Here is a 15,626-nt window from a genome sequence, read left to right as displayed (position 1 = left end):
CTTGAAGTTGTAAGATGGCCCCTAAAGTTGAAAATTTCTTATTTGAATTCCTTATTGCACCTGTGTTAATATTAATATTTTAATGTGTAGTGCCTTCATGAAAATGCAAATACATATAAAATTCATGGTTAAAGAATATTTATACCTCATTAATAGTATTTATGATCTGTTATAGCACATTTCCAGCAAATAAATATATTGCTCGGTGTCTTCTGTTTTGAGAGGATGTAGAGTTCTCTGGAGAAGAGATGGGTAGTGTTTTATAGGTAGAATAAGAAAGTAGGAACTGTTGAATGACAACAAAAAATTTTTAAAAATTAAAAATAAAAAAAATTAGAAAAAGGAAGTAATAACTGAATATGTGTAACTTTTTTGCCCTAATCTAGCTTATGAGTAATTAACACAAGTAAATAACTAGAAATAATGTTCTTTAATTGGAAAGAATGCTCTGTCATAATCTTGTGAACAGTGTCATGTGGTACGTGGCCTTCTGTGATCATCTTGAACAGGGTCAGCAAACTTTTTCTGTGAAGGACCAGGTAGTAGCCCTGACCGGCGTTGTCCTGAAAAGCAAAGGGTCCCTTGTTTGATTCCTGGGCAGGGCATGTGCTGGGTTGCAGGCCTGGTCCCCGGTTGGGGTGCATGGGAGAGGCAACTGATCAATGTTTCTCTCCCTCTTTTCCTCCCTCCCTTCCCCTCTCTCTAAAAATAAATCTTTAAAGGGCCAGGTAGTAAATAAATGTCTTCAGATCTGTGGGCTCCACAGTCTTCCTCCACACCACTCCATTCTGCTCTTGTAGGGTGAAAGCAGCCACGAACAAGACATAAATGAATGAGTGTGGTTGTGTTCCAATAAAACTTTATTTGTGGAGACGAGTGGCAAGGTGGATCTGCCCCACATGTTAGAACTTAATGGCCCTGATCATGAATGGAGTCACTTTCCCCACCTGGTTTAGTCTAGACTTTTCTTGGGAACACAGCAACAGGCCCAGGCTTTCTCGTGACTACACAGCACGAGTGAGGTGATACGCAGCTACCTTTAGTTTTCCCATGATAAGTAGCTAGGTTGGTAGATTGAATATGCCATCGTTAACTAGCCATAAAACATAAAACTTTTCTTTATTTTCCTTCCACCACTCTCCAACTTCGAAAATAAACAAACTGAAGACTCAGAAGTGCTTCTTGGTGATTGGGTTGAAGGCCATTGCCAGGGTATACTTTGTATTTTGATTTTGTTTTGCTTCTACTCATAAAGTCCCGCCAGATATAAATTTTGTGTGGAAATTTTAACACAAATATATATGATTATGCCTTTGAAAATGAAATTAAATTTTTTTTAAAGATTTTATTTATTTATTTATTTTTAGAGAGGGAAGGGAGGGAGAAAGAGAGAGAGAGAGAGAGAAACATCAATGTACGGTTGCTGGGGGCCGTGGCCTGCAACCCACGCATGTGCCCTAACTGGGAATCGAACCTGAGATGCTTTGGTTCGCAGCCCGAGCTCAATCCACTGAGCTACACCAGCCAGGGAAATTAAATTCTTTAGTGGCCTTTTAGCTTCCTCTAAAAAATGCATAGGTCCTTATCACATGCTTTATGGTAGGCATGGAATTTGATTATCCTCTGGGCGCTAATGAAAGCATAGGTTTTTTTCTGCTACATAAGTCACATGACATGAATCCAGAAATGTCCATCCATCTCAAACCAGAAATGGTGGATTCCACAAATATTATTTGGTGGTGGCCTGGTGTTTCTCAGACATGCAAATAAGTTGACAATGAATACAGCTTGTCTTGACAGATAGCAGAAACAAGCAATCCCTTTGCTTGAGGAACTTGATAAATCAGTGGTCTCAGCGTAGTCTGATCCTGAAGCAGCTCCCGCCTGCTGTACAGTCAAGAATCGGTGGGGGGATTGGAGAGTCCCACTCAGCCTCCCTTCGATGCCGTAACCACAGAGCTTTGCAGGTGGAGAAGCCCTTGTTTAACCCATTTAAATTGATCTCAGGGGAAATGATATCAGGCAACTCTGAAGTCTTATTTACTTGGAATTTTAAACTAGTGGACTGTGGAGGTGGGCAGTCTGTCATCTATACTCCCCGAACTTGCTTTGCAAAGGGAGGACTTACAGGTAGGTGGACCTTTGTCTGGTGCAGGTGCCAGTGGGATCTGTAGTTATCGGAGCCCACGTGGTCCTAAACAGAGAAGCGAAATGAAACCGACCCAGTGTGAACAGGAGACCATGACGGGGTCCCCACAGTGGCCTGATGCCCTCTGGGGAGGGAGCTCTGAGAAGGCTCCTGCCTGCCCAGGCCTCGTTAGGGCACTAATTCAGGTGTAAACTGCCTGCTCTCCTAGTCCCCAAGGGTCACCTTAGCGTGAGGCGCTGGGGTGCTTTGAAACCCGCAGGCAGGCGGAGGGGTGTTGTACCACAAACGCCACCCAGCACCTTGGATGGGATTGAGAGCAATCGCTGCTGTGGGGGCTGGTCTCTTAACTTAACCTCTCTGCATCCGAGGCTTTCTGGGAAACACCAGGAACTCGGTCATACGTTTCCTGGGGACAGTCGAAGGACTAATCACATTTCCTAAGGAAAACAACTGCTGGGCGCTTATTAAATGGTAGAAGATGGCAAAAATGTTCTCATTTGGTAATTAAAGATTAGGAAATAGACATTTGAAATAAATATAAAGAATTGAGGATCTTCTTACAGAAATCAGTAGACAAATATTTGTTCCTCTCTTGTGTTACCCACACGAGAAGAAACACACGCATTTGCCAGTCCAGTGTTTACCCAAGGGAGAAGCATTGTCATTTTGCTGGGGATGGGGATCTGTAGGTGGCTTTTTCCACATCTGCCTTAGGGCAGCTGGAAGGAAACCAACATCTAGTAACTAATAGTAATGTTAATAGGGGACGTTTGCCAACTGCTTGCTGTCAGTGCTCACACGCCCTGTGAAATGGCATGCACCGTTTCATCCGTGTTACCAACCCGGAAACTGGAGTGTAACTGACTTGCCCCCTAGCAGAGCCAGGGCTGGAATTTGGGCCGCCCACGAGGATGTCTGTCCTTGTGCATCGGACCCCTTGCTCACTCAGGTCCCGTCTGGCAGAGAAGGGAAATGCCGTACTCTGGTTTCAAACTGATTTCAGGATTCCGGGTGTCTGTAGCGATGGCCATCTCAAGGACATGATGGCTTCTGTGATGTCCCGTCAAGGACCAGGAGAAGGTGTTTGTAGTTCCCAAAGGCTTTTCCAGCTACACGGACAGAGGGAAGGTGCTAACATGCAGTGGACGACCCTGAGTGCAGTTGGGTCATTCATGCCTCAGGCTTTAATTTCTCTGATTCTCCTTTGGAGCGGTGCTGGTAGGTGACCGGGAGCTACTTCGGAGCTCAGGGAGGGACTGGCCGGCCTCAGGTCAACACTGCTCATTTGTGGTTTGAGTGCAAATGTATTTTTGGATTTAAAAATCCCATTTAAACAAAATTTTTGGGGGGCGGTTTATATAGTGAGTTATACAAGTAAGAAAAAAGCATTTTCCCCTCAAGTGAGGCTGATGTTTTCCTTTTTTCTGAACAGACCAATAGCATGTGTTTTACGATGAAAACGTCTTGTGTGCGGAGAAGATACAGAGAATTTGTGTGGCTGAGGCAGAGGCTCCAAAGCAACGCACTGCTGGTGTAAGTGGCGTGAAGAGTCCTTATGTGGAGGAGACTTTATTATTATATTCAGGATTTAGAAATTCAATATGCATAATAAGAAGGATTTTATAAATTATGAAGGATTTAATAGACATTCTTGCTGATTGCAATTATAGTTTTAGTTAGTTTTGTGGCTCTGGCATCTGAATTCAAAATTTATCACTTGAATTCCACTAGCTTTTCGGGAATTAACCATGAAAGTCCTCAAAAATGTTTAAAAATAGGATTTTCTTTAAGTTAATATTCTCTTGTCCTTATTATTCAGCTATAATGTAATGTATAATCACTGTGTGATCATTATCATGCATACTTTGCTTTTACTTTGAGAGATTTCTGGAATTAAACCACCTTTGTTTGAGGATTATAATTTTTTTTTTTTCCTTTCTTATAAGGCAACTGCCAGAACTTCCATCTAAAAACCTGTTTTTCAATATGAACAATCGCCAGCATGTGGACCAACGGCGTCAGGGTTTGGAAGATTTCCTCAGAAAGTAAGTGTGCAGAAACTCCTGTGGCCCCACAGGAAATGCGAGAAAAGTGGTTTGCAAGACTCGGGTGTCCAGATCGGGTGGGGAGAACCGTACCATTTCTGAAATGCTAATGGTCTTCTCCTGAGCCTAGTTCAGTCGTTCATTTCCTGTATTAGAGCTCCATCTTGCGGCTCACATCTGATGGTGCATAGTCCAGACCAAATCTTCCCGCAAGAAAACAATGAACTAATTGAGGCTGATAATAAATACGTGGTCCCTTAAGCCGTAAAGCAGAGCCAAATCACTTGGAAGTTTAGCTGACAAAACTAAAATTTGCCAGGAGACAGATGTACCTTATTAAAAAGGCACTTCCTAAAAACCATCGTTATTTACAGCAGTTAGGATTGACAGATGAAAATCAGCTCTGCAGTGGGCTGCTAATACCCTTCTGGCTCCTCTAAATGAATAGTTTAACTCTACTCTTTGGAGGGCATATTTATAAGGGAGTATTTATTGGTTGTTTGATAGTCTCCGTGGGTTATTGACTCTGGATTACTTGGTGATGGGAAGTGCTATGATTAAGGAGACTTAAATTCACACTACTGTAATTTTTTTTTTCTTCAATCTGGAATGCTGGAATACCCATCCCATGGGAGAGCACATGGGTTTGCACACACACGCTGAGGCCAGATTGCCTGGGTTCAAATCCTGGCTCAGCTACTTAGGAGCTGGGTGCTTGGGCAAGTCTTTTACTCCCTCTTTGCCTGTGTTCTTCCCTCTGTAAATGGAGTTAATAATAGTACCTGCTGTATACAATTGTTGAGAGGATTGAGTGGATTAATGAATGTAAAGCACTCACAACAGTCTGGCATGTAATAGGTGGTATCTGAGTAGTGGCCATTATTTGCTTGATGCAGGTAGAAATGAAATAGCTTTGAGCCAAGTTTTCTAACTTCCTATTGAGTCATGTGACTGACTGCTGGTTCCGTGGCAGAGCCCAGCCTCCTGGGACTGTCTTTTTCTACTGGCCTCAGGATTTGAAGTAATCTTTCGAGTTCACTACACGGTACCTTAGAGCTAGCCTGATATAATACGAGGGGGGAAACCAAACTCCCCAGAATTTATTTATAAAACGTTGTGTATTTATTCTTACATGTTTAAATGCCAGTCACCTTCAAAGTACTCTCCATATGACACAATACACCTATGGAGATGTTATTTCACTGCTCAGGACAGGTTTTGATGCATCAATTTTGATACTTTTTAGTGCTTCTCCCTTTTTTCCTTTCACCTCTTCCCTATCGGCAAACTGTTTTCCTTTGAGGACATTTTTTCATCTGGGGAAACAAAGAGTCCCTTGGGGCAATGTTGGGTGAATGGGAGGGTGGACATGGGGGAGGGTCATGCTGTTTTTGGTCGAAAACTGAACACTCAGCATGGTGTGGGCAGGTGCACTTGTAAATCACCCATCATGAAATGGGCAAACAAGTTGAAGGAGTCATCAAAAAAAATTCACTGAATGTGAACGCAGCCTCTCACAACAACGCCAGTTGGTACACTGGTGCAGATGGGTTCCTAGAACACTCTTCTTGTGGGGGAAGCCTGTACTGCAAAGGGCCCGCCCTTGAGAGGATAATTCCTGTTTTTTTTGGGGGGGTGCCCCCCTTGCATACTGCCTTCTCGCCATGTGGCTCACTCATAAAGAGTTCGGTTATTAAGTATGCACATGGATATTAGTATTTATTTCTGTTAGGTTGTTAGACTGCCTTTCCTTTGAAGGGGTCATGGAGACATATAGAAACACCCAAGTTTATAGACTGAGGGAGGCCTGGAAAAGAATAAGAAGCCAGAGAAATAAAAATGACATGAGACTACAGAACCGAGTACCTGAGCCAAGTCCTGGGAAAACATCCCAGAGGGAGTCTTTTGAGTACCACATGCTTGACAGAACAAAGATCCGGTTGAATTTTTCTGCCCTTTTTCTGGGGATGGCTCCCATCTTCCTTGTTGTCTGTATGAGACCCAGATGGCTGATGGCTTCTCCCTTAGGACGTGGTCCCTGCAAGTTCGCAGAGTGGCCTGTCACTCCCACTGCTGCTCGGGGAAGTTGCACACTGGCCCCTGAGAGTGAAGTTTGGGCTGAGGGGTCCCCATCAGCACTGGGGAGCTGCTTGTCTTGTTTAGAGAGGCCTCCTTCTGTAAGGTCAACAGATGGCATGTGTCTCTATATTTGTGTTGCTAGTTAATCACAGGGCATGTGGGTTTTCTTTTTTTTTAAACCAGGAATCACTTCATTGTATTTTTTTAGAAAAGATTTTATTTCTGTATTTCTAGAGAGAGGGGAAGGGAGGGAGAAAGAGAGAGAGAGAAGCATCAATGTGTGGTTGCCTCTCATGCACCCCCTACTGGGGACCTGGCCCGAAACCCAGGCATGTGCCCTGACTGGGAAGCCAACCAGCGACCCTTTGCTTTGCAGTCCAGCACTGAATCCACTGAGCCACACCGGCCAGGGCCACTTCATTGTTTTGGGCATGACCTTTCCTTTCACAGTTGATCCTACCGAATTAATGACTTCAGTGAGTGTCATTCAGCGGCAGTGGGGTTCTGCTCGCACTCAGTTATTTTTGCATCCTGTGTCACTGGGCTGCTTGCTGATGGAATTCAAGGCAGACGCCACAGTGAAAAGTGCCTTGGGCCAGGAGCTCGAGGGGCCGGGCTCCAGGTCTCTCATGACTCTTGGCTCCCGAAGGTTTTCTGGCTGCATGACCATGGGAAAGTCACTGAATTCATTTGAGCCTTAGTTTGCTAGAGAGAGTGCAATAATGTTACCCATGCATTGCTGACCTCACTGGGTGGCTGTGTCATTGAAGCGATGCAATGCAGGGCGGGGGGGACCATTTATTAGGTGACTCCTTTGGCCCGGGCTGGGTATTGGGTATACAGGACTGCACAGAATGGACACAAACCCTTGTCCTTTTGTAGCTTCCAGTCTAGTGGGGGAGCACTAAATATGTATCGAGGATGGCCAGATTCATTAACATTGGATCTGGATTACCAGCCAGAAGTCAAGTCACAGAACAGACACCAAGTTCTCTTGTGACGTTCGGTCGGCTGTGCTGTGTGAACAGGTGTCTCTGAGCCGGTGGTGCTTCTCTGTGGTTTGACCCTGAGGGAAGCACGCAGCCTAGCACCACGCAGCCGGAGCCAGGCCCGACCTCAATGACCCTCCCCACCTTCCTGTGGTCCTCAGATTCCGAGGCCTGGCTCTCCTGTTCTTTGCCTGGTTTGTGTAGAAGGGACAACCTTCCGTGTCTTCGGCGCCCCTGGTGTCTCTCAGCCCGAGTGCACTTTGGGAAACGGGATGCGATGTCCAGCGTGGCCATCTGGGCACCGTGTCCTGTCCCTGGTTCAACACCCTCTGAGATCTCATCAGTCACCTTTTAAGTAAGGCCACCACCCATAGCCTGTACCTTCTTTGTTTGTAGAGCACTGTAGGAACTTGAAAGGGCAGACACCACGGCATTAAATATGAACTACACTTGGGTGACAGATTTTTTGCATGTGTTAAAAAATCTGGTCTTTATGTACAGTTTGAAGTTATGAACCAAGGGCACTGAATATGTTCAAACACTTCAAAACCAAAATTCTGCTAATGCTGGGCATATGTGTGTGCATAACAGGTTTTTTTTTCATTTTAAGGTCATCTGTGAAATAATATATGTTTAATAGCAAGGTACATATCCAGGCCAATCTTCGTAGAGGAATTAGAAAGTTGTTTCTTTCATGAGGTGCACAAAACATAATTTATACCATGTACTGAACACTTGCTATAGTGTAGCTTTTTACACATGTCATCTCAGTACCGACAGTGAGAGTAGGAGTTGGGTATGAGTTCAAGTTTATAGACAAGGAAGTCATAGGAGAGGCGGAGGCACTATATTAATCCCAGGAAGTGGCAGGTTTGCAATGAGCAGAACTCTTGAGTGCAAGTTAAATTTGGTCAGTATGATTGGGAGATATTTCAAATATATTCATTTCCCCTCAATTTTGGTTATAATCTCCCTTTTGGATTTTTCTTCCTTGTATAATTATAAATTGTAAGTCACTTCTCGTAGCTACGGAAAAAGAAAGTTATAGGCTGGAATGATAAACTCTGTTAATAGACCCTAACTGTGAAAATGGCCTTCCTACTACATTTTCACGTTTGACTGATAATCATGAACGGGAGCCAGCTCTCCTGCACGGAACTCATCCCATTAATACGACTCGGTGTCCCTTACAAAGTGGGCTTTTGTGTTACAGTTTTGTATTCCTTCAGAACTGAAGGGATGTTACAGTTTTTCACAAAAGGGTGCCCTAGAAACAATACAGATTCCCTCTCTCTCTCTCTCTCTCTCTCTCTCTCTCTCTCTCTCTCTCTCTCACACACACACACACACACACACACACACACAGTTTTTGTGTCTTTGTGTTCAATAGAGGGCGCCACAGCACAGTTCATGAATGTCTTCAGGGAAGATTTGTAGGCTGTGTGTTTTCTCACCGTTGAGAGATAAACAGGCTGAGCTAAATTTGTTTTGCTTACATCAGACGGCTAACCTTCCACATTTGGGATGCAAATGTGTATATGTGCCATGATATTGGGTTCAGCAGACCCAGGGCGTCCTTAGTAGGGATTAAATGTTTTTGCATAGCTCTATATTGTTCTTAACTGAGCCAATATATAACACACCTAATAAAATCACGTTGAGGAAAACCAGATTTTTGACTGTATCCAATTCAAGGGAAAACAGGTTTTGCTTTGTCTAGTTTAAAGTTGTTACGGAGAAAAGAATAACTTTGGCCTCATGTTTTAAATCGCTTTTCACAGATTCCTTTAAAATTCTACAGGCTATGTTTTTGGTTCCTTTTATAAAGGCTTGAAAATTGTACACAGTTACTTTTATGGAGGCTTATAATGATGACATTTTATTGACTGTTTTACAAAGTGCTTTTTATATTCAGTTGGAAGTTGATTTACTGCTATTAGATTTGTTTGTGGAAATTGTGGCACAAGTACAACGGGGGTAAAAAGGTTTAATATGGCGATACAAATGCAAACGACACTCTCCAATGCGTATTAAACCAGATATAACTTTACATGAAATAGCTAGGCTCACTGAAGCAGGTGGGAAATCCCTCTCAACATTTTGTATTTTTTAATTTTGGCATGAAATATCTGAGTAAAAATAAAAATCATAAACACATTCATGATTATTTTTGCTTATTTAAAACTCATACCCATGGAGCATGGCGGCATAAATTTAGCCAGCCAGACTGAAAGAATCGGAAAACCCAGAAGTGTGCGTGGCAAATGTACCGCTTTTGAACTTGTGGCCGGCATGAGTGGCCAGAGGTTCCCACGCCCCGCCACGTCTTTCTCCCGCTTCAAAACAGAGAGCTGGGTGTGCCCGGCTCCCTCTTGCTTTTCACCTGTGTGTCCTCCAGATGGCAGTATTACGCAGAAAAGAAAACACTGGGAAATGAGTCTAATGTACAGTAAAATTGGAAATTGAATTATAGCTCAAGAAAAAAGACAGTAGCCTTGAGGTCCCGATCAACCTGGGCTCTGATCACTTTTGTTTGCTGTACCCATGTGTTAGGTTACCAGCAAGTTAATAACAGCGCGTGAGCAGTTCAAGGCTCAGTAGAATTGCTTTAGACATGAAATAAAGCTAAAATGAATTTGTGTCCAATATCATTGGCATTAGTGCTCATTACTTTTGTGGTGTAATGCCTTGAACCATCTAAAATCAATTTTAAAGATTACCCATTATTTTATAAAGAAAATAAAACACATTTCCACCAGAAACAAAGCAGTAAGCATGATCCTGTGAACAGTCGCTTGTCCCGCAGCTGGCAGGAAGCCCTCTGTTCAAACTTCATAGCGCATGCGAGTTAATATTAATGGGTCATGGCTGTATAAATCTCCTCTGGATGGGAAGTGTTTAAAACAAGAGTGGTAAACATTGGTAAATGTAGAAAATAAATCTCGAAGAGTAGGAAGAGAGAGGACTTTGCTACTTTACTACTTGTTTTTGGTAAAATACTCTTTATCACGTGATTCAGATCATCTTCTGGGGGAACCCAGGGCAGGTGACAGGGAGGCACGGGGAGGATTTAGCTCCTTGCTTGAGACTTTGCCTTTTAAAATGCACAAAGAATTGACTTTTTCTTTCTGTAGGCCACGAAAGAGTATTTTCTTAAAACTACATTTGTAAGCCTATGGCAGCCAAGGGCACAGCAAGATTTTAGTGTGGACACTGTGCTTTCTTAGCCGTTTGCCATCTTGAAAAAAATAAATCAGTTTCATTTTGAAGGGAAGCAAATATTTTAATGACCTTGGATTTTAAGTAAATTAAATATGAGTGGCCAGAAGAGATGTACTTTCCTGGTTACTTGTTTAAAAATGTGGGGTAGAAAGTCAGGCCCATTCAGTCTTAAATATGTAACCTATTTTTCACAGCTCTCTCTATAAAAAAATCCCATGTTGGGCAAAACTGCACTTGGGTTTTAGTGTTTTAGTTTTGTATCCTACAGCTGGGTTTAGTATCTTGTCAGTATGTCATTATTAATAGAGACAAGATTAGCATACTTAGAAGTCTTTGCTAAAAAGATAAAAGCAGTTTTTATTTACATAGAAGGCTGAACTTTGTCAGAAAAAACACATTCACTGATAATATGAATTTGAGCATGTGTAGATTTTGCTACAGTTCCATTTTGATTCCTCCCTGCAGTCTGAGGCACTAGTTGAAATCTGTACACGGAGGATGTTGGAGAAATTTGTAGTCAATCTTAGGTGTTCAAAAAAAAAAAAGCCACCTCTCACCTGAGCCCCTGTAAACTTGTACGAGCATAGCTGTAAGGTCTTTTTTTTTTCCTCCTATAAAGAGATGACTTTTTAACAGAACTTTTAATAGTAGTTGAAAGTTTTGATGTTTCCTGACAGCCCAGCCCATGAAGATCACGGAATCGACATGCTGGTTGGCAGTAAATTTTTTTTTGTTAAGTAGAATAAATTTCTATGACTACACAAGCAAAATATTTCCATAATTAATCCACATGGCCACAACAGATGGTTAAATTGAAGAAATGTCCTTGAAGTTATTCTTTTAACAGATGTTCTTCACTATTAGCTTCATGTTTTTACTCACCTAAATTTCCAAATAATTGAATAAAAGTTAACATATGCTTTCATCCCTGTAATAGGCAGAGTCCATAACGGGTGCAGAGTTTGCCACAGTTGAGAAACGGCTTCGGCGGCACGTTGCTGATGCCTCTCTCTCCCCTGCCCTGTAGTTAGTTGTCCATCCCTGCCCACTGATGATTTCTCCTTTCCCCCCTTATATAGGGTCCTACACAACGCGCTCCTGCTCTCCGACAGCAGACTTCACCTCTTCTTGCAAAGCCACCTGAATGCAGAAGACATCGAGGCGTGCGTCTCTGGGCAGACCAAATACTCTGTAGAGGAAGCCATTCACAAGTTTGCCTTGATGAACAGGCGCTTCCCTGAAGAAGAGGAAGAAGGAAAAAAAGAAAACGATATAGATTATGATTCAGAAAGGTATTTCCTGGCATTTCGATGTAACGTGTGTGTATTTCTGCCACACATACTACTCCCAGGCCTGTGTAGAGAGGGCTCCGCACACGTCCCTTTTTTGTTGATGTTATACTAAGATAATGAAAAAATTAATTGACTGAGATTTTATTGAGTTGTGACAGCTCATCATAGTAGTCTTCACACACACCTCCACACCGAATTAATGAATGCAGCAGAAATTCAATTATCTGCATTCTGATTATGTGACTTTCATTTAGTCAGACTTGAATTATTCGCGTTTAAATTATCTAGCTAAAAAAATATCCAACTGCACTCCAAATGGCTAATTAAAAGTCCAAATTTCCTGTCTCTCTTTGTGACTGGAGATAATTAAAGTTCTCCTCTGTTACTCAGGCTTTGAGTGTGTTGTGAAAACCAATTTCCTCTTTTTATTATTTTCCCCCTCTCTTCTTTTCCAGTTCATCCTCCGGGTTTGGACACAGTAGCGACGACAGCAGTTCACGGGGGTGTAAAATGAGCACCGCTCCGCAGGAACCCTGAGCAAGAATTCTAACGTGACCATCTTAGGAAACTCAAATTATGTCCAGTCATAGAGAAGAAAGCCCGCTGATGATATATTCTTACCTAAAGCTCACTGTCATGATATAAGGTATTTAAATTCTTCAAGACGTTGGGTTGTTTATTAGTGCTGTTTTTATGTTGTCTTACTTTGGCTGAGCTTCCGTAGAAAGCGAAAAGCCTGTGATTGCAACACTCTGTTTTATAGGCACACATTATTGGTAACACAAGATCCTGCCCTCAAATGAAATGATTTATATGTTCCAAAAAAAAAACCCGAGTTGGTTTTATGGAATTTGAAAAGACAGGGAAATAGATAGCATTTAAAAGCCAGATAGAAGAGTCCTTCTTGTATCAGGGAGGCAGTGTGACCGTGAACACAGCATGCGTGAGCTTACCCACGAGGAAGGCTGGCAGGCTGGACCAGACCGCCTCATCCAGACATGTGGTGATGCTTGGTGGGCACCTCCCCGGTGCTGGGAGACTCTTTGCTTTTGGATGTTGGACCAAAATGTTTTAAGAGCATTTAACCTTTCCAGTATTCTGCTTCACACTTAGATGGGGAAGGTATCTTATGAATAAAAACATAATAAAGGAATGTTTACACGTCAGACAAAACAGAAATCCTGCCGGTAATTTTGCTGATATTTGCAATACGTAGATTCAGAAATAGTTTCATTGTCCAACATCAGCTTTAACACATGGTTTCTGGAAACAAATCATTCGTTTTCATTATCATTGTGTAATTAGGATTACAGGTTAATGATTTATTTTCTGACTAAATGTGCAATTTCTCATCACTAGATAACTTTGTCAGTGGTGGTGGCTTGTTACTTATGTTTAGGTTAGAAGTAGTACCTTCTACAAATCAATACCTTTCATTTTACCCATAAGTATTCCAATACTTTAGAAAGGGATATCAACTTGTTAATTTCAGAATTAATTATTCATTTTTTAAAAAGCCTTTTCTTTTTAGGTGTCTGCCAGGGAATTGGTATAATTTAATATAATTTAATAAAAAATTTTTTTCCGTGGCCCAAAGTGATAATGTCTTAAACTACGTTGAACTTCACATTTCGGATGAAGCAGCATTTTCCTGAGATAATTATCCAAGTTTCTTCCCTGTTGAGCAGTGCCGCCTATCTCTGAAACTGACAGGAAGGTGTTTTTAGATAACTGGGGTAACTTGTTGCTATAACGAAATGTTACCTCACTTCATTTTAATTGGAAATTTAAAAGTTATTGTATCATTAAAAAGTCTTTGAAATGTCTGTAACTAAGAAGAAATAGAAACAAGTTAAATTAGAATAAGAATGATTTCTGTAGCTTTTTTTTTTTTTTTTTTTGTTCGGTGTAAAACATTATTGAACTTTTGTAAATATTCTGAGTTAATGTATTGGATCTTGTTACTTTATCATCTAACACTCACTATTTCGATGCAGGAAAAAAGAGGTTTAGCAATTTCTTTTTATCTTGCCAACATGTAAAATTTACTGTCCCATCAGTCAAGAGCGATCCGCAGCTCTTCTCGATCTGTATTTGAATTCACATCATTTCTGTTTTTCAGCAGTTTCGAAAAGCATGCAATGTATGCTACCAACTGTCATATTACTTTTAGAGGATGTAACAGCCATCAAAATGGATATTAAGTAATGCCTAATACTGTGGTATTGTCAACCTCACGAGTTCACCATTTTCACATTAAACATGAAAAAATCAACTTTAGTTTGTTGGATCACTTATTTTATGAGAGAATGCATTTCTTCTGACTTAGATGTAAATTCAGTGTGTTTTTGAGTGATTGGTAATTTTTAATGAGGTTGGGTGAAACTTGCTTTCATATTCACTCTGGCTGTACATGTTCGAGGCTCTTAGCCTGGGTTTGGTTGTTCGGATAGCTCAGCACTGTTCCAGCTGACGCCCAGCCGCTGGGATATCTAGATGAACTCCAGCCCCCAATGGCTCTCTGGCTTTGTTTAAGTCTCTTGTTTTTCTTTGGCATAGTTTTATAAAGTTCTCTTTAGGAAAAGAAAATAATTACTTATATAATTAAACTAAATAGAATAGGTATATATTTAAAACTTTTTTTTTAATGTAACTTAAATGTAAAGAATTCCAATCCTGGGTGTTGTATGATGCATGTACATCAAAACTGTATTTCCCTGGCTGAAAATGCTGAAGGTATAAGCTGATCGCCTATAAAGCAGGTTCATGTGTTGAGTTTGGGACCTGGTTTTATACAGAACCCAAAGGTGTCAACAATGAAGGTCAACAACCTGTTACATAAGGACTTCTTTTAAAGTCTCACTTGGAAGAAAGTGATTTAAATTCTGGTTGAAATGTCAAGTTTTAAAAGTGACTAAGGAAAAACAGAAATGTTTACCTTCCAATAGTTAGGTCCCTTAAGACATTAAATATCATCCAGGAGCATTTCAAGCCTAGTGCACATTTTATTGAACAATTAAATACAAACAAGTGACATGAAATTACCTTAAAATTCTTTTCTGGCTATTAACAATTTAAACACATTCATTTGGCCCAGCCACAATTACCATTATATCCAACAGTAAGCTGAATGTTGTTTTGAACAAAATACATATATTTTTTGCCTTAAGGATGCATCATTATTGAGCTACTGTGGTACAAATAAGGTTTTCTGTGTTTCAGCTGCAAAGGAACATCCCCTTGCACAAAAGGCCTGTACAATTTTAAGGCAAAAATAACAAAACAAAATCTTGCTCTGTTTCTAAATAATTTTCCTCTCAATATTTCAGTTCCTTAGGCGGTGCCCTATGAATGCAATGCAGCATCTTTGCAAGGGAGGAAACAATTTCAACACAGTTTTCTGCTTTTGTTTGGGATACAGCCCTTTTCTTACTTTATTATAACATATAAGCACATTTTCAAAGACAAAATGCTGTCTGAAATTAGGTATTGCAATTTGACATTCAAAGCATAGATACAACTTTCTTTGCAAATAAAGGTAATAAGAAATGAATACAGTGCAATAGAGTGGAGTCCAAAAATCTTAGAAGGATGCAAATAAGCAACAATTCCTTTGGAAACTGAAACATTTACAAAGGATTTTGGCTCTATTCTTTGCCATATGCGTCTCACAAAACCAGTCACCATTGTCCGTTCGAGCCAGACACAATTGCTCTTCTCTCTTGCTGGAAACTTTTCTAGATTATTGTCAGGAACAGTGCATTGGACACTAATTTATTTTAGCTGCGAAAACTCTGGTAGTTAATGACCCTTTTCTTTTTCTCCAAAATTCCAAAGACTTTCTTTTCAA

General features: G+C 41.0%; 1 protein-coding gene across 2 annotated transcripts in view; it reads left to right on the top strand.

The window, feature by feature from the left end:
* Positions 1–14,051, top strand: part of SNX10 (sorting nexin 10) — a 57,712-nt gene extending 43,661 nt beyond the window's left edge. For both annotated transcript variants that reach the window (XM_028525657.2, XM_036010466.1), the window contains exons 4-7: positions 3,582–3,682; positions 4,096–4,194; positions 11,564–11,776; positions 12,232–14,051. In XM_028525657.2, the coding sequence (XP_028381458.1) occupies positions 3,582–3,682; positions 4,096–4,194; positions 11,564–11,776; positions 12,232–12,313 (495 nt within the window). In that variant the 3' untranslated portion in view covers positions 12,314–14,051. The remainder of the gene's footprint in view (positions 1–3,581; positions 3,683–4,095; positions 4,195–11,563; positions 11,777–12,231) is intronic.
* The last annotated feature ends 1,575 nt before the right edge of the window (positions 14,052–15,626 follow it).

This window comes from Phyllostomus discolor, chromosome 10, assembly GCF_004126475.2.
Source record: "Phyllostomus discolor isolate MPI-MPIP mPhyDis1 chromosome 10, mPhyDis1.pri.v3, whole genome shotgun sequence".
Classification (NCBI taxonomy): domain Eukaryota; kingdom Metazoa; phylum Chordata; class Mammalia; order Chiroptera; family Phyllostomidae; genus Phyllostomus; species Phyllostomus discolor.
The sequence above is the reverse complement of the archived record's forward strand: the minus strand, read 5'-3'. Positions and strand labels throughout refer to the sequence as shown.